This window comes from Alligator sinensis, unplaced genomic scaffold (assembly GCF_000455745.1).
Source record: "Alligator sinensis unplaced genomic scaffold, ASM45574v1 scaffold648_1, whole genome shotgun sequence".
In the NCBI taxonomy this organism is placed as follows: domain Eukaryota; kingdom Metazoa; phylum Chordata; order Crocodylia; family Alligatoridae; genus Alligator; species Alligator sinensis.
Genome location: NW_005842353.1, coordinates 936,266 through 954,323, shown reverse-complemented (window position 1 = coordinate 954,323; position 18,058 = coordinate 936,266). Strand labels below are relative to the sequence as shown.

The 18,058-nt window shown below is 47.4% G+C and overlaps 1 protein-coding gene across 1 annotated transcript in view; it reads left to right on the top strand.

The window, feature by feature from the left end:
• Positions 1–18,058, top strand: part of KAT2B (lysine acetyltransferase 2B) — an 88,647-nt gene that overhangs the window by 5,256 nt on the left and 65,333 nt on the right. The window contains 1 exon segment of the mRNA XM_025210506.1: positions 9,600–9,726. Within this exon segment, the coding sequence (XP_025066291.1) occupies positions 9,600–9,726 (127 nt within the window).

Genomic DNA, 18,058 nt, shown 5'->3' with positions numbered 1-18,058 from the left:
AAAGATGTACATTAACATTCTTTAAGCATTTTTTAAATACAAGATGAAAGATTACCCATGGAATTAAACTTGGCATTTCTTGGCTTTGATTTTATAATCTTAACACTGTAATTTAGTAATTTTATTTTTTAGATGTTATATACATATAGATCACACTTGTTTTAGTCTCATTTAGGACATGGTATAAATGTGCAGAAAGGTTTTGAGTGCAGGTCAGCGGTTTGATGAAAGTAAAATAATACTAATTTGTTCAAATTTGGGGTTTTTCTGTTCTTGACTTTTGGATCATGGCACTTTCCTAGCTTTAATAATTACACATTAGTCTGAGGTGTCTTTGTTCAATGCATATTGTACATATAAAATGTACATAATTGTTTCCCTGTTTTTACAAAGAATGAAGGGAGAAACTGCATTCACCTTTTATAATCAGATGAAGAGTAGCATTCATTATTCTGTCGGCAGGAAGGATGGGGTTTGGAACCAAAGTCCTTGAAGACTGTTATAATGCAGGGAAAAATGACAGTATCTTCAATATCTATATCAAAGCTCTGCAGATGTCCCAGAAAAAAAGACTACAAGGACTAGTTGGACTACTTTAAATATTTTTCTTCCTTCCTTCTTTCCTCCAACTGTTTTTGATATTAAATTAAGTACATGAGGAGGTGATTTCGTACTGTACTTTATAATGTAAAGCAGATGAGTGACATGAAAAATACACATACTAGAACAAAAGTGTGAGAGAAAGGAATGAGCAAACGGAACACAGTGGAAGACCTGAAACAACTCAATAGGATGTAATTTAAACCATTTGGGGAGTTCAGTGCAAAATATTTGCACTGTCAAGGTCCATAATGAAGGCTTAGTTTTCAAGAGGACCTTGTTCAGGTTGTGCTGCTGCTTTGCTGACTGAGCTTTTACGTTCATTCTGGTGGCTAACACTGATTTTTTTTTTTTTTTTTTTTAATTCTCATATTTGTTTGAGAGAGATCTCTGCAATGTTTTGAACAAAAGAAACTAACATCTGCTTCCAAAAATCTGGCAAGGTTAGGAAATACAACTGAGGGCAGAAAAAATCTGCTGCTGAACACTTTATTCTGTGGGAAGGTTGATATTTATTTTTGGCAGCTTAACTGAGCTGTTCATGCATCTGTTTGTTTGCATCTTTGCTGTTAATTATTGTGTGACTAAAGTTTGTGTAGTTACTCACTGTTTATAGATTTAAGGGTTTGAAGGAAAACATTATGTGGTAGGCCTGTGTGCAGTGCTCACTTAGGCTTGGAGGAGGTTTTATGAGAATTCCTTTGCTAGCTTTTTCTTACCATATTTATTCCTGATGCAGCTACAAAATTAACTTTAACATTTATGTGGTTTCTTTTTGTGTTGCAGTTATACTTATGGGTGAATGAAAGAACAGTTGTTTTGGCAGATGTATAGGAAAGGTCATATCCCTGGTCTGTTTTTGAAAAAAATTCTGGCATCTTTTTATTTTTTTATTTTTAGAGCTTCTATATTGCAGTCTTCTGATTAATTTTCTTTGATCATGTTTTCATTTGATCCAGTCTATTTTTAATGTCTGTCTTTGCAACAGGTAACTTGCATCAAATACTAAAGTTATTAATCTTATGGCAATGTGGTCTCTTACACAAAACTTGACTTGGTAGGTTGGATATCAGGTTTTGTCTGGCTTTGCAAAGTAATTAAAAATAAATCATCAAGCAATCTGAATGGTGTTCAGGTTCCCAGGAAGATTTGCAATAGGAGTATTCTCAGTTCACAGATATTGCTCAAACTGCTGTCCTTGTTTCTTAGTAATGAAATATAAATGGGTCCTGTAGCTTTGCATGACTAAAGAAAAGTAGGCCCCATGCGATTTGGAAAATGTGAGGGACCATCGTCCATACAGAATAGAGATATGAGGCTTTGCATACATTTTTGCACATAATCTGATTACTATTTAGGATATTATTCTTAAATTGTCAAAGAAGACAGCATAGAAAAAATAGCCTAAAATTGACCAGAATGCCTGTGAATCCCTCCAAACCTCAACTTAGTTTATAATATTTCCCTGAATTCTTTCCTCACTTCCCAAACCAACATTCCCCTCTTGTCAAACACCCACCTGTCTTTTGGTTGCAAGTGACTCTTTCTCCCCAGCTGGTCACACCTCTCAGCTGTAGCTAGTCACTCAGTTTCTGCCTGCCAATTCACACCCAAGCAGTAGGGCTGAGCACAGACAGTCAAAAACCCTGAGGCTGAATCAGTTCAAACTAGGCAGCTTCCTCTAAGCTGCCTAGGCTGAGCTGATAACCAACTGAACTGACATTCAATTTTCAATTGGGAAAGGCAGGGGGAGGTCTGCACTGACCCAAGCCAGTAGGCAGGAGGCACTAGAGCACATCTCCCAGGCTGCTGGCCATTGCCAGCCCAGGCAAGTGTCCTCTGCCCCGTGCTGTCCCCCCAGCTGGGGGTTAAACCTCCTGCCATGGTGCTGATCCACCTTGGGAGAACCTCCCTCTCAGGAGGTTCCCCTGCCTGGGTTCCCCAGCGCAGGCAGCCTTGGGGAGCTGAGGGGAATTTTTCCCCCCGCCCCAGCTGCTGATTTCTTCAGCCACTGCCACAGGAGCAAAGGAGAAGAAGTCCTCCCAGCCAGGTGCCTGCCCCTGCATCCCAGCATGGGGGCACTGCCAAGCCCCTGCCTTGGGGGGCTTCCCCCTACCCCAGCCCAGGGTCCCCAGTCCCAGGCAGTAAGGCTGTGCAAAACAGCACTGTTTTGTTTCGATTTCTGTTTAGCCATTTCAAAGGGACAGTGTTTTGTTTTGTCATTTAATTTAGTTTTGAAGCACTGTTCCATTTCGCTTTGTCGAAACTGTTTCGCTGTTTCGACACGTTTTGACATTTCGCCCATAGGCTATATTGGGGAATCGTGAAAATGCCTACAACTTTGTCATTTCTAGCCTGATTCAGATGAAAATTGCAGGTATGGTAGCCCCTTCTGAGGAAATGAAGCCACCCAAGTTTCAAGGAGATAGGTGCAGGGGTTTCTGGGAAACTGCACCTCAAACTGCTAAAAGCAAAACTTGTGTCACTTGCCAGCAGTGGCAGCCTCTTGTCATGCACATATCTGGGGGCCTGTGCTCCCAGGAGGGCTGTGTGGCTGTGCCAGACTCCTCCTGGGAGTTCAGGCCCCTGAATCTGCGCTCAGGATGACAGGAGGCTGCCGCTGCTGCCTGGGACCAGTGCTGGGCGCAACCCACACCCAGTGCCAGGAAGACTGCTGCTGCTGCTGACTCCAGGCAGCAGCGTCAGCCTCCTATCATCCCGCACGCAGATCTGGAGGCCCATACCTCTGGGAGGAATCTGGCACTGCTGGAAGGGCAGGTTGAGCTCCGTGGGGCTGGCAGAGCCTCCCCCCTCCCCTCTCCTCCCCCTGGCTCTATCTGCCTCCTGCCACTGGGCTGCACTCTGAGCGTCTCCACCAACCCCATGGAGCTCAGCCTGGCAGCAAGAGGCAATGAGAGAGCCAGTGGCAGAGCCGCTCAGAGCACAGCCCAGTGGCGGGAGGCTCTGCAGCCCTGTGGAGTTGAGCCTGGCAGTGGGAAGCGGGGAAGAGCCACTGGCCAGGGCTCCACTTGGAGCCAGCGCTGCGCTTGGAGCAGCTCTGCCATTGTCTCTCCCGCCGCCAGGCTGAGCTCTGTGGAGCTGGCAGAGCCACTCGGAGGACAGCTCTGGTTCTCCCCCACTTCCCACCACTGGGCTGCTTCGGAACTCAAAACATTTCAAAAGTTTTGAAATGTTTTGAGTGCCCTCATTTTGTTTCAAAGCCTTTTGCTTCATTTCTATTTTGCTGTTTCAAGCTCGAAACATGTTGAAACAGCTTCGAAACGAAACACCTGTCGAAATTTTGCACAGCCCTACCAGGCAGTCCCAGGAGCTATGGGGAATTCTTCCCATTTGCCTTGGGTGTTGGAGTCTTAGGAATAACCCAGGGAGCAGAGGGAAATTTCTCTGCTCCCCTGCATTAGTTTTGCCTCAGACTCACAGCAACTAAGGCAAAACTAGCTGTGGAAGAGCAGGAGAATTTCTCTCCACTCCCTTAAGCTGCTTGAGACTGGCAGGGGCTAAGGAAAGTTTCTAAGGCAAGGTTTAGGAGGGGAAGATTTGCCCTAGGCTGCGGGACCCTGGGCTCGGGGCAGTGTTCCCTCTAAGGAGCAGCGGTCCGTTAGCGTGCCACTTCAGTCCATGAGCACGCTGCCTCGGTTTAGCATGGGACACTTATGGCTGCGGGCCAGGGGCCGGAGGCTGGGTCCGGGTGCTGGGGGCGGGACGCTGGAGCCAGAAGCCTGGAGCTGGTGGCTAGAGGCTGGAGCTGGGGACCAGGGACTGGGGCCAGGGGCTGGAGCTGGGGGCCAGAGGCTAGAGCCAGGGGCCAGAGGCTGAAGCTGGAGCCAGGGGCTGGGGCTGAGAGCCGGGGGCCAGGGTCTGGAAGCTGGGGGCCAGGGGCTGGGGCCAGGGGCTGGGCCGGAGCCTGGCATGGGCTCCCCAGCTCCAGGGAAGTGCTCTGCTCCCCTGCATCAGGGCTGGGGAGTGGAGCAGTTCCCTGGAGCTGGTGGAGCCCATGCCAGCCACCCACACCAGCCTTCATCCCTGCCTTGCCTCACCTCAGGAAGGAGCCTCTGCCTGTCCCAGTGAGGCTCCACTGGCTCTGGGACACTGCTCCACTCCCCGGCCCTGATGCCACGTGTCTCCTTGCTCCCTGAGGCTATGTGGGGGAGCGGAGCCTCACTCGGGACAGGCAGCGGTTCCTCCCCAAGGTGAGGCAAGGCAGGGATAAAGGCTGGGGTGGGGGGCTGGTGCGGGCTCCACCGACTCGTGGGAAGTGCTCCATTCCCTGGCATCAGGGCCAGGGAGTGGAGCACTTCCCGGGAGCTGGCGGAGCCCACACCAGGCTCCTGCCCCAGCCTCTCCTGGTGTGCGGCCTTGAAAAGGCTGTGCGCGGCCTCGCTTTTAGTTGTGCGTGGCTGTGCACGTGCGCACCTTAGAGGGAACCTTGGCTGGGGGAAGGCCTCCAAGGTAGGAGCTCCCTGGTAGCCCTGGGCTGGGCTGCAGGGGCAGGCATCTGGCTGGGAAGATTCTTTCCTCCCTTCTGTGGTGGCTGCTGAAACAATCAGCAGCTGGGATGGGGGAGGAGGGAGGGGAGAAGGCTGCCAGGGTCTGAAAAGTGCATACCCCAGGGGCTTTTCCTCCCCCCATCTTCTGTGTAGACTCTGGCTGGGGGGGGATGGAGGGATGGGGGTCTGGGGATCTGTTTCCCTGCCCCCCCACCCGTCTGTGTGGGCTGATGGTCACAGGCAGGAAACAAGCTAAGGACCAGAGCAGCAAGGCAGTCCCTGTTCCACTGGAGCAGGCAACATAGCCCAGGACTGCAAAGCATCTTGGGATGCTGGAGGATTGTGTGTTAACTTGAACTGGGAAGGGGTCTGGGACAGAAGTTCCATAAACCGATTTGACCTAAATCAGCTAAGTCTCATACTACATCCAACCAGGTTTATCTTAAACTGGTTTTAGCCATTTTGAAAGTGGTTTATATGCACTGAAATTCTGTTCTGTTACAGGTTTAAACCAGTTTCCGATCACTTAAACTGATTTATGCGCAACTTCTGTCCCTAGCCTAGAAGTAGCTCAGTTTTGTGTGTTTGAGAAATATACTTTTTCTTTCCCAGGGGAGGTGGACTGGGGCTGCTGTTGTGTGCTTACTAGAAACTTTCCAGAGAAATCCCATGTCATCCTGAAGACTTCTTCTGTGGTGTGTGTTACGTGCATCCTTTCAACTCTTCCCAGCTGCATAGGGTGCAGTCAGGCTTTGTTGTTTTGCTTACATGTGGCATGTCGGGGATAAACTGGCTGTGGCAGATATGTTCAACAAAGTAAACACATTATCCAGCAAAAGATATGTGATATCCATCTGTCATTACTTATAGATCAGTTGCATAACCTGAAATTAGAGTAGAAGAATTACCTCAACTTAATCTATTTGGCTTTTGGTTCCAGTACTTGAAAAGCAATGGCCAATCATCCTGCCTCTGAGCATGGTTTCCTTAGAGAGTAAGCAATTTCCAAATGTAAAAGGAAAATTGGGTTTTCCTGAAATAGGTACATTCGATACATTCCAAATAAAGTTTGAAAAAATGATACATTTCAGTTGTATGTTAACTCCAGAAACTATCATAGTAAGTTACTGGAGAGTATTATGTAGTGTTTAGGAGTGATATTATGACTGAGAACCAGTACTGCAAATTATTGTGGATCTCGTTATAACACAGTAAACAAATATTTCTAAATAAGGCTCAGAAAGAAGATGCATGTCTTATAGATTAGGGGTTGGCAGTGTTTTCTTGTGGGGGGGGGGAGATGGGTAGGCATTAGGATCTATCCACCACTGCACAGATGACTGGTAGGGAGGGCATGGGGGGGGGCACGTGCCCCCCCCCCCGATTGGCCCCTGAAAGTGCTGAGGGGCCCATTGCACCCCAACTCAGCACCACTCAGCCTGATTGTGCAACCTTATAACTATTCATATACAGACTGTTACTTCAAATTATTTACATAAACTGTAAGGCACAGTCCACAAATATAATCAGCAGTCCTTAGACTACCTGGGGGCCCTCCTGGCCGGGGGCCCCATTCCCAAGGTACCACTACAGGAAAGGAGGTGGGGGGAAAGAAAAAGGAGAGGAAGACCCCAAAGACTCTAAGCTCCCCCGCTATCACCCAGGAGTGCCCCATGTGGTGCCTCTTTGCGACTCTCGGGGGGTCCCTCCCCTGTGGGGACACTCTCTCTCCCAGGGTAACTTGCTACACAGTCCTAGAGGGTTGTCTCTTGTTCTCCAGGTCAAGCTCTGTTCCCCGCCGGGTTTTCCTGCTGCCTGTCTCTCCTGCCACTGTCCTGGCTTAGGGCCACATGCACCGCTGTGTGTAGTGGGCACTTCGCCTTGTGCTAGGGGTTGGAGGCCTGGACAGCCTTGTGCAGCACTGGGGCTCAGTCTGTTCCCGGACTCTCAGTGTTGTCTGCACTGAGCTGCACTGAGCTGCTGCCCCATGTCAGCAGCTGTAGACCCGAGCCACCTCAAGCGGCTCCCAGGGTCTCTCACCCTCCATGCAGCGCCTCCTGCACCAAGCTCCCAGCCTTGTTCTGGGGGTTGAGGACCTGAGCCACCCCAGGGGCTCCAAAGTTCTTGCTCTGTGCACCAACCTGTGCACTGCGTCTCTGGCTGCATGCCAGAGGTTGCATACCTGAGCCGCCTCACGCAGCTCCAAAGGTCTGTATGCTGTGCGCTGTGCTGCGCACCGAGTGCCTGACCACTGGAGCCGTGCCATGCTCCCCACTGATAGAAGTCTTCAGGGGCTCTTCCTGGATTACTGCTTCACAGCTCTCCTCAACTCTTCTAAGCCCCGCTCTTCTCTCTTCTCTGATCCTGACACATCTGCCCCTGGTGCTGGGCACGCAGCTCCTTTTATATGTTCCAGGGCTCCGCCCCTGTAGTCTTCTGGACCTGACAGTTTTCAGTCTTCAGTCAGGTCCGAGGGAGTGCTTCTCCCGCTCCCCTCAGGAAAGGGGCGTGATGTTATTTCTCTTGCTGTCTCCAAATTGGTGGATAGGTTCCACCAATCAAAACAGCAGGATCTCAAGCCTGGGCCTCAACCAGGCTCTGAAAGGTAAACCTGCTACATCTGATATCTTTTACTAGACCAACTCAAATAGTTGGAAACATTCTTCTTTGCAAGCTTTTGGGTATAAATACCCTTCATCAGACTGAGGAAGCGTCTGCAGTTGGTGTGTGCTCTTCCTGGATGGAATTCATTCACTGCCTTTCTGCACTGATATCATTCAGTGGGAATGGAGGTACTTCAAGGACCTGAATGATCTGTGATCTGGTTATGTTAAGTAACACCTCCCACCTAACAGTGTGAAGTTCTGGTGGCAGACAGTAGCTACTATTGCCAAGAAGTACATGCATATTTAATCAGCTCCAGTCAGTAGCTATATTTACAGAGCTTGAGTGCACTGTGGAAAAGCACAGAATGATGAATGGATTGTGTTGGGCATCCGAATGCAAGGGAATGCTTTCAGCTGGCTTTCCAACTGTAGCAGAAATTTTGATCCAGTGTAACTCTGTTGGCAGAGTTCTGCTGTTGCAGTGGACCTTTGGCTGCAAGAGCACTTAATAAAGTTTTGCCATCTTTGTAGAGGAGACTAAACCTCAGTGATGTTAACTAAGATCTATTGGGCGTCTCTTGCAATCTTTATTTAGAACTCAGCTTTCCAGGATAAACATAAAGGTTTCCTCAGTAAAGTTTTCTCAGAGGCCATTGCCTGTGATGACTTGCCCAAACCTCTGGTTTGGACAAGTTTACTGAACGATGCAAAGACTATTTGGGTAGTTCAGTTTTTGGGCGAGTCCTCATTACTTTTGGTGTGTTTCTTTTGTGTTCTGCATTTCCTAGCCAACAGCCCAATAAAAAAGACAATGAAGTAGATGCTGTCTGTTGGGTAATCTATTTCTTTTAATTGTGAAAGTGTTTAAAAGTTGTTACAGCTTTAGGGTGTGTGTACACAAAATGGGGGCCCTAAATTGAAGCGGTGAGTTTTTAAAAACACCACTTCAATTTAGGGCCAAGTAAACCCCTGTGTCATGCACACACCCATGCACTTACCTCTGCCTATCTGGCAGCATGGAAGGGAGGGGAGCTGCCAGCGGGTGGAGTGGTCCCTGGGCTGTTGGGGAGGGAGGGGAGCTGGTGCTTCCATCTGCAGCAGCAGTGGGGCCCCCCCCCAGGTGGCACCTGCCCGCAGACACTTGGCTTGGGCAGTCCCGGGGGGCACCGCAGCCGCTCAGGGAAGCACTGGGCCCCTGCACAGCTCAGGCAGGCTCGGGGGGGGGCAGGGGAAAGATCCGGCTCACCGCTTTTCTTTTTTTTTCTTGGGTGGAGCCTGCTTTCCCAGGCTGCTGCCAGGCCACCTGCACGGGTTTCCTGCAGAGCCCCTGAGATGCACAGAGCCCGGTGCTTCACTCTGCAGCTGTAGGGCAGCAAACTAAAAATCCTTGGAGAAGTTTTAGTTTGCTGCATCCCAAGTCATTTAAGGTTCATTACGCCACTGAATTTGGTACAGCAGCTGGAATTGCTGCGCAATATGCTGCCGTGCAAACACCAGTACCATTAAAGCAGTGCAAAAGTATTTGACCTGCTTTAAAGTGTTCCTCACACATGCTCCTTATTTTGTCTACACACGGCCTTAGATGGTTACACAGTGAACGAATGCTGCTACTCTATAGGAGCTGGAGCCCTGCTATAGGGGAGTTAGCTAGTGGCTTGGAAGCTTCCATGTTTATTTTCAGAGAAGTGATGTGTGTGTGTATGGGAATTGGGAGAATTGTTATGGAACTCTTACTTTATAGGTAATGGGTGTGCATTTTATATCTATGTATTTGTAGAAAATATGCAATAGAAAGCTGTGTCGTAAATAAGACCTGAATTTTGATAACATTACTAGCAAGATGCATGCTTTTCAAATATTAATCATACTTTGTTTTTTATTTCAGGCTGAAGAATCCTGTAAATGTAATGGCTGGAAAAATCCGAATCCACCTCCTACTCCTCCCAGGGCAGATCTGCAACAGACAATTGTCAGTCTTACTGAACCATGCCGCAGTTGTAGTCATCCACTAGGTGAGCTTTCCCTTGGAATTGCAACCCATATACTCATATACCAAGTTTACACCTGACACCTTCTTTTAAGACAGAGTTAAAGTTTGTCATGTATATCTGTAATTTAGGGTAAAATATGTTGGAATTATCCTAAAATTGAGTGTTATATTCCTAAGAAATTCGGAGTTAAGAAAAGAAATCCATATATTTTAAGTTACAAAAATGCAGTTAGGTTATCAAACTTTTCTTCTGTTCTGTAGTGACCCTGCAATAACACAAGAATTAGGTTAAGGCATTCTAATGTTTTCAATCCCAGATTAAACTATATTGATTTTTAGAGGCACACATCAGATTCGACTCTCCACTCACAACCCCATAGTTAGTTAACATTTGTTCAGTTGCGGCTAAGCTCTGTTATGCTTTTCTTTATGAAATGATAGTCCTATCTAGGTATTTTCTACACTGCTATCTCACAAAATATGATCCAGTTATGAGATGGCTATTTTACAACATATTAAAAAGCTATTCTGTAGTCATAGCATAGATGAGATCATAACTTTCCTTAAGTACAGCTAATGCTAAAAGTTTATTCACAGTGTAAAATAAATCTGTGCTTTCAACACAAGGGTGGACAAAATATAGACTGCGGGCCAGATCCAGCCTGACAAGTGGTTGTATCTGACCTGCTGGTGGGCAGCTGCAGACTCATGGGATCTGACCCACAGGCAGCTGGTGACTCCGGCTCTGGCCGCTGCATGGTGCTGGGCAGACGGGGCTGTTTCCACCCAGTGCTGATGTGGTGGTGTCAGCTGTGGACTCAGGCGAGCTTCCTAGTGCCCACCTGGAACCTGTCTGCTGCATCCACAGCTGATGCTGGTGCCTGCCCGGGGCTGCGTGTTGGGTGAGTGCTGGCCTAAACTGAAGATGTAGCAGATGCCCCAATCTCTACCCGGAACCTGCCTGCTATGTCCACAGCTGACGCTGGAGTCCTCCTGGGACCGCTTCCTGCATGCCAGATGGGAGCTGGCATAAGCTGTGGATGCAGCTGGCGTGTTCTGGGATGGTGTGGGAATTGGGGCTTGCTACAACTCTGGGCAAGGGGGATTAGGGCTCGCTGCAGCTCTGGGCGAGGGGAACTGGGACTTACTGCAGTTGTGGGTGGTGTGGGGATGAGGTGGGGGAGAGAGAGGGAGAGAGAAAGAAGCATGGCCTTCAGTTTAGGAAGTTTTGGTAAGCTGTGGCAGGGGGTGGGGGTGCTGACCTAGCCTGCAACAGCTCACCAAAACTCCCTGTGTGGCCCTCTGGCCAAAATAATTGCCTACCCCATTTTATCATGTCATGGGAAATGGTGATAGAATTGTCTCTTTCTGTAGGCTTGAAGCTATTGTATAAAAGTCATCTCTACACTACACGAACAATTGTTTATGCACTTTTATGAAACATGGTTGTGTCCCAGCCACTTGTAACATAATGATTTCTTATCTGCATAGGCAGAAAACATGTTTGAGGATTTGGTTTTAAAAGTGGTGGCTACCTAAACTAAAACAAGGTTACAACATTATTTTCCTGTCTGCAAAAACAAGAGAACTATGCTAATAACAGATGGATAACACCATATTTCAGAACTGTGTTTAAAATGAAATTGCTGTTTCTTGTTGTGTAGATATACAACTGGGTTGCACTCAGAGAGTGGTGGTGGATGGGTTATTTTTGACCTGGAGGGAAGTGAGCAGTGGGGTCCCCCAGGGCTCGCTCCTTGGGCCTGCACTGTTCAATTTCTTTATTAGCAACTTGGACGATGGGGCGAAGAGCAGCCTGTTTAAATTCGCAGACGACACCAAGATTTGGGGTGAGGTGGGCATGCTAGAAGGGAAGGACAGATTACAGCAGGACCTGGACAGGTTACAGGGATGGGCAAATGGAAATAGGATGGGATTCAATACTGACAAGTGCAGGGTGCTGCACTTGGGTAGTAGGAACCAGCAGCATACCTATTAGGCTGGGGAACTCCCTTCTCGAAAGCACGGTGGCAGAAAGAGATTTTGGAGTCATTCTTGACTCCAAGATGAACGTGGGCCGACAATGCGAGAACACGGTCAGTAGGGCTAACCGTACCTTGTCCTGCATCCACAGATGCATCAGAGGCAGGGCCGAGGAGGTGTTCCTCCCCCTCTATGCGACACTGGTCAGGCCGCAGCTGGAGTACTGCGTCCAGTTCTGGGTGCTGCACTTCAGGAGGGATGTGGACAGCATTGAGAGGGTCCAAAGGAGGGCCACTTGCATGATCTGGGGACAGCAGGGCAGACCCTATGAGGAGAAACTACGGGACCTTAACCTGTTCAGCCTTCGCAAGAGAAGGCTGAGGGGGGACCTGGTGGCCATCTGTAAACTTACTGGGCGGGACCAGCGGGGTTTGGGAGAGACCTTGTTCCCCTGAGCGCCTCCCAGAGTAACAAGGAATAACGGCCATAAGTTGCTAGAGAGTAGGTTTAGACTAGACATTAGAAAGCGCTACTTCACAGTCAGGGCGGCTAGGATCTGGAATCAACTTCCAAGGGAAGTGGTGATGGGGGTCTTTAAGAGGAGGCTCGATGTTTACCTGGCTGGGGTCATTTGAGCCCAGTTTTCTCTCCTGCCCAGCAGGGGGTTGGACTAGAAGATCTGCAAGGTTCCTTCTGACCATACATCTATGAATCTATGGTATAGCCTGAAATTTAAAAATTGGAGAAATCAGTAGTTCAGTTAAATTATCTATAAACATTACAGTAGATTATTTTAAAACAGGGAAGGGCAATTATTTGGGCCGTGCCCATATAACCAGTGCCCTTCACAGGGATGTGCAGAGAGCAGTTCGCAGCTCTGCCCTAGACCCCACCTACCTGTCTGCCTCCTCTGTCTGGCACTCCCAGCAATGGGTATGGAGTGGACAGGCCAGGGTTCCAGGCAGCAGGGCTACGTCCAGTTGAGGTGGCAGTGGGACACTGGCAGCAGCAGCCAGAAGTCCCCAGCTCTGCCGTTGTGCCACCAAGCCCCATGGACTACAGCTTTTGGCATGTCTGAAAGCTGCACACAAGGATAGGGTAGGCTGTGCTCTGTGCCAGGTGGCATCTCAACATCTGGGGATGTTGGGACTGGCTGCACGTGCCATGGCCAAGGCTGTCTCCTGCAGCTGGGCCAGGCAGAGGCATAGAACCCACTGTGGGCTGGATGGAATCACTTGGCAGACTGGATCTGGCCCGCAGGCTGTATTTTGCCTACCCCTGTTTTTGAAAGTGAACATTGTACCCTCTAAGGGATTATGTGCATTATTTTTGTAAGTCTTTTATTGACCTCTCTGTTCTCCTATCTGCATATATTATGGTTCTGTTCACTTACTTCCAGGCTTTTTTTATTGTTCGTTATTTCCATTGAAGTTCAAAATCTCTTCTTTCTTACAAGAATGGAATAACACATGTAGTAGCACAGGGGAGTTGAACAGTTTGAATAGTTTATTTAGTGTCTCATCACATGGCTCACTTGTGTTGCCTCTAGGATATGCAGTTTGAGTGGCTTGTACTGTCAAATCTTTCACTCAGCCCTTGCAGACTGATGACATTCTTTTGCACGAAGCCTAATCTCACGTAGTACTTTACACACTCCATCTTTAGTACGATTTGCAAGTGCTCCCTTTTGTTTTGAAAAAGGTTAAAAAAGGTTAGATTTTCTGAGGATCTGGTTTCTGGTGAGCTGAAAAAGACTTGTTAACAAGGGAATCAGAAAAACAGAAGTACTGTTACTTTGGACAGGCGTTATAGACCAAACCTGATTCAGAGGCTAGACACAGACATTACACTTTTTCCTGTATAAGTGATCAGAAACCAGTTTATACCTGTAACAGAACAGAAATTCAGCATGCATAGACTGGTTTAATATGGTGAAACCCAGTCTAAGATTTGCCCCTCTCACCAAAGGGCAAATGTGTATTCTATTCACTCCTGATTTAAACTATGCTGCTTACAGAAAACCGCATAACTTAGATTGATTCTGCCTCAGGCATTTTGAATATCTGTACCTATCCAGAGTGTCTGTCACTGTTGCCTCAGTGAAGAAAGGCGAAGCCTTCTTGGTGTTGTAGCTGTGGCTAACGGGAATTATGTTTCTTTGGAAAAACTGAAATAAAAATGATCTACCATTCATTTCTGCCTAATAAAGGAAAAATAATTATCATGTTGAAATATTTCTCACAATATATTTCCTGTTAATTTTGTAACAAGAAGTCCCTTCTTGCAGAGACCTAGCACACTCATTGTGTGGGTGTGGCAAGGCTCAGAGCAAGCCAGAAACCTGAAATGGCTTTCTGTAGGAGAAACCTACAAACTACATCTACATGTCAATTGAACTAAGTGTCACTAAAGAAAACAAAGAACTAAAATATCCACTTCAAAGAAAAGCCAAGGTGCATTGAAAACATGACTAAATATATCCTGGTGAACACATTCCCCCTTTAAGACCTATTTCCCAAAGCAAACTTCCCATATCTGTCTAAAGTTTTATGCTAAATCAGTATACCTGACTACATCTAACCTAACTCGCTTACTGTCCCCAGTGGCCTTTGATCCTTACTGCCTCACATAGCGTTTTTATATATTTCTCACAGTGCATTTTTATATTTCATCTGTCTCATCTTTACCCTGGCATTCTGTATTTTATATTTTATACCTTTTAAATGTCACTGCTGTGCACTGCAGTGAAGGGTACGAGACCTTTAGAGGCCCGTCAGGCGGGTACTTGTGACGCTTGGAGTGGAATTAGGCACAGGACGCTTATCGGTTGCAAAGCAAGATTATTTACTCACGCCGTCAAGGTGGTGAAAGACGGAGGTCAGAGCGTGCACCAGGGAGGTCGCGGCGGGAAGACGCTGACAACTGATCGAATTGTCAGATTTACTCCAAGGTGCGGACAGAGTTGTCTCCCCTTTGACGGAAATGCAGCAGGGTTTTGTTTGTATGATAGCCAATTGTTTTTTGCCATGTCATAAATTTAATTAGAATCGCCAATTATCTCTAGGGATTTGTAGCAGGGCTACCCCTTTTCGCCCTGACCAATCATAAATCATGGGCTAAGTTTCGTTTCTTTAGAAGTTTCATTTCTTGGTTGTGACGCAGCCATAAATCTCTTTAGTTAGCATGCACAGCAAAAAAAAAACAAAACTGTTACCAACAAGGATTTTTCTTTAACCCTTAGTTGGCTTCAGTGTGGACTAAAATGCTTTAGATGGCATCTTTTGCCAGTGACATGGGCACTACCACAATTGGGTTGTGACATTAAACTTTCCAGTTTCATAGTTGTTAGGGGCTGGAGGGGACTTTGCAGATTATCAGGCTAATGAATGTATTCTTTAGAGCATGGGTGGGCAAAATGCGGCCCACAGGCTGGATGTGGTCCACCAGGGCATTCTATCCAGCCTGTGGGGTCCCCCCAAAATTTAGAAAATTAATATTTATCTGCCCCTGGCAACCTTTCATGTGGCCCTTGATTGCTTGCTAAAACTCAGTAAGCGGCCCTCCGCTCGAAATAATTGGCCACCCCCGTTTTAGAGTAAGTCATAACTTGTATTACTGAAATTATAATCATAAGAATGCATTGGAATTGTGATCACTGGAATTTAATTGCTGTATTGGGTGGTCCCCTGAGTGAATGTGAGTATGTATGAATCAGTAGATAATTGAATGACAAAGCAAGAACCTCTGGCTGTTAATTGACAATAGCCTAGCCAGAGGAATTTACCATTACAAAACTCTACTCTACAAGCCATTTTAAGCTGATCAAGCCACTTGAAACCTGCAAGGACACAGCTATTAAATCAGTCGAGTCAAGGGTGGACTCCCAAAACTGCACCATTGGGCAGAACCTTCAGTGACTGTGATTAACAGCTGTCATGCACTACTCAAGACCCATGTGGGACAGCGACCTCCAGATTGGACAGCCTAGATGATGCTGAGGGATCACAGAAGTCTGCCAGAGGAGGGATAAAAGGCAGCGAAGCGTGACCCTCAGGGGTGTCCTCTCATCCAGCATCCGATCTACCTATACAGAAGGAGAAGCAGGCGACTCCCTTCTGGAGAAGACGTCGTCTTGGAGGAAGCTGACCATCGACAGCAGACTCCAGTGCCCCAGATAGGTATAGATCAACATTGGTGTTATGCCTTTATTGCAGCAATTGCGTGTGTGAGTGCCTGTGTGTGTCTGTGTGTGCGTGTGTGCTAAGGTGATCAGTACCCATCATAACCCCCCAGAATTTGCATTTATAATTTTATTAAAACTTCACATTCCATCTAATAAACTAGAATTTATGGTGATCTTGTGCGTTGGTCCTTTGTAGCCAACAGTTTTACCCAAATGCATATGTTTCCTTTTGACCAATTTTAAAACCTGAAAGACCATGAAGTGCACTGTTTCATTGGCTAAATTGGTTTACACTGATATCTTTTATTATTTCAGTTCAAGTCTTCTTATGGGCATTCTTCGATTGATTGCATTAAGTCAGGGGTCAACACCATGTGGCCTATGAGCCAGATCCAGCATGCAGTCACTGGATCTGATCTGTGGAGCTGATAGCCTTTGTCCCTGGCCATGCCTGTGCTAGGTTTGGGCAGTGAGAGGCTGCTTTGGGACCAGGCAACTGGAAGCTGCACCTCTATTATTGTCACTTCTCTGTGCTCTCTGTTTCCCAGCAGCAGCATGGGTGTAGCCTCCAGCAGCTGGGAACCGAGCTGAGGCTGGGCAGCTTCCAGCTGTACCTGTATTATAGCCAGGAAGTGGAGGTGGTGAGGAGAAGTGGCAACAGCATGGGTGACGTTTCCAGCTGCCCAGCCCCAGTATAACTCCCCACCCACTAAAAGCTGTGCCCATGCTGCAGCCAGGGAGTAGGGAACTGAAAAGTAGTGGCAGGAGCAGTGTGGCCACAGTTCCAAGTTGCCTAGCCCCAGCGCAGCTCCCTATCAGCCAGAAGCTGCACTCATGCACTAGCTGAGAAATGGGGGCCTGGAAAAAGTGTCACCAGTGAAAGACTACCTGACCCCAGCACGGGCACAGGCAAAACCCCCTGCATGACTGACATGCTGCTTATGCCACCTGGCCCCCATCATATTGCATGTATCTACTGCCAGGCAGCATCTCCAGCAACCAAGTTTGCTGTATGATAGTATTGCTTTACTGGCCTTGGGCTTGTGGATTTTCATTTACTGACGATGAAAGCTCCATGTTTCAGGATAGGCAATGTAAATATTAATCCTACAATGTAGTTCTAAAGAAAGGGTGACATTTTCCCTAGTAGGTGATGTTAGAAATGTTGATGTGTAGGCAGAAGATCAAACACCCTGATCTCATATTTTCTGCTGCAGATGTTAAGTTCTTTACTCTGATCAGTGCACTGGATATAATTTCCCTCTTCTTGGAAATGAACTTGTAAAACTGTCACATAAACATTGGAATTATCTCTCTCTCATACACTTTAAGTGTATATGTAAGCAGAAAATCTTTTCTTTTCTTCATCTGCCTATAGAAAATTAGACTGATTTTAACAACCACATCTGTTTTTGCTACTAAGTATGCTTGTGATGTTAATGTATATACATTTCATGTTAGATTGCTGAAGACAACATTTACAACTTCTGCCAAACTAATATAGACATGATAGGCATGCTTAAGTGTTTGAATTTGCCATTCAGTTTATGGGTGATAGAATCAGAAATGATGAATGAACTTTATCTTCATTTGAAATATTAAGGTCTGATTCTGTTTTTACTTACACTAGTATAAACCAGGTGTAAAACAATTGAAATCAAGTGAGTTATGTTAATATAAACTATCGGTGCTCAAGGTTTTGGCCCCATGGGTCAGATGAATGGTATGGAGCTGCTCTGTGAGATGGATTGGGCTCTATGCACTGTCCCCACACAGCTCCATGACCTGGGATCAGACCCTGAGGCCCATGCCAGCCCCATGTAATAGGATGAGACTTCAAGACTCCTTGCCCCGTGTCCCAGGGGAGCCGGGGTTACAGGAGGACCCCAGGCCAAAACGAAAGAAAGCCCCCACTTACCTCCTGCAGGGGCCGAAAGGCGGTGGGAAACGTGTGCGGCAAAACCACCCATGCGGTTTGTCAGCTGCGCCCATATTCAGCTGGGGCTGGGTGACGTCAGCTGGAGGGGCCACCTGGCGGAGATAAAAGGCTACCCCGAGGGCACAGGAGGAGCGTGGGGAAACAGAGGCTCCACAGGGAAGCCCATGGCCCGAAGGGCGCAGCCGCAGCGTCTGTCAGTCTGAGAAGGCAGGGGCGGAGCCAGCACCGGCAGGGGAGCCGGCAGCAGAG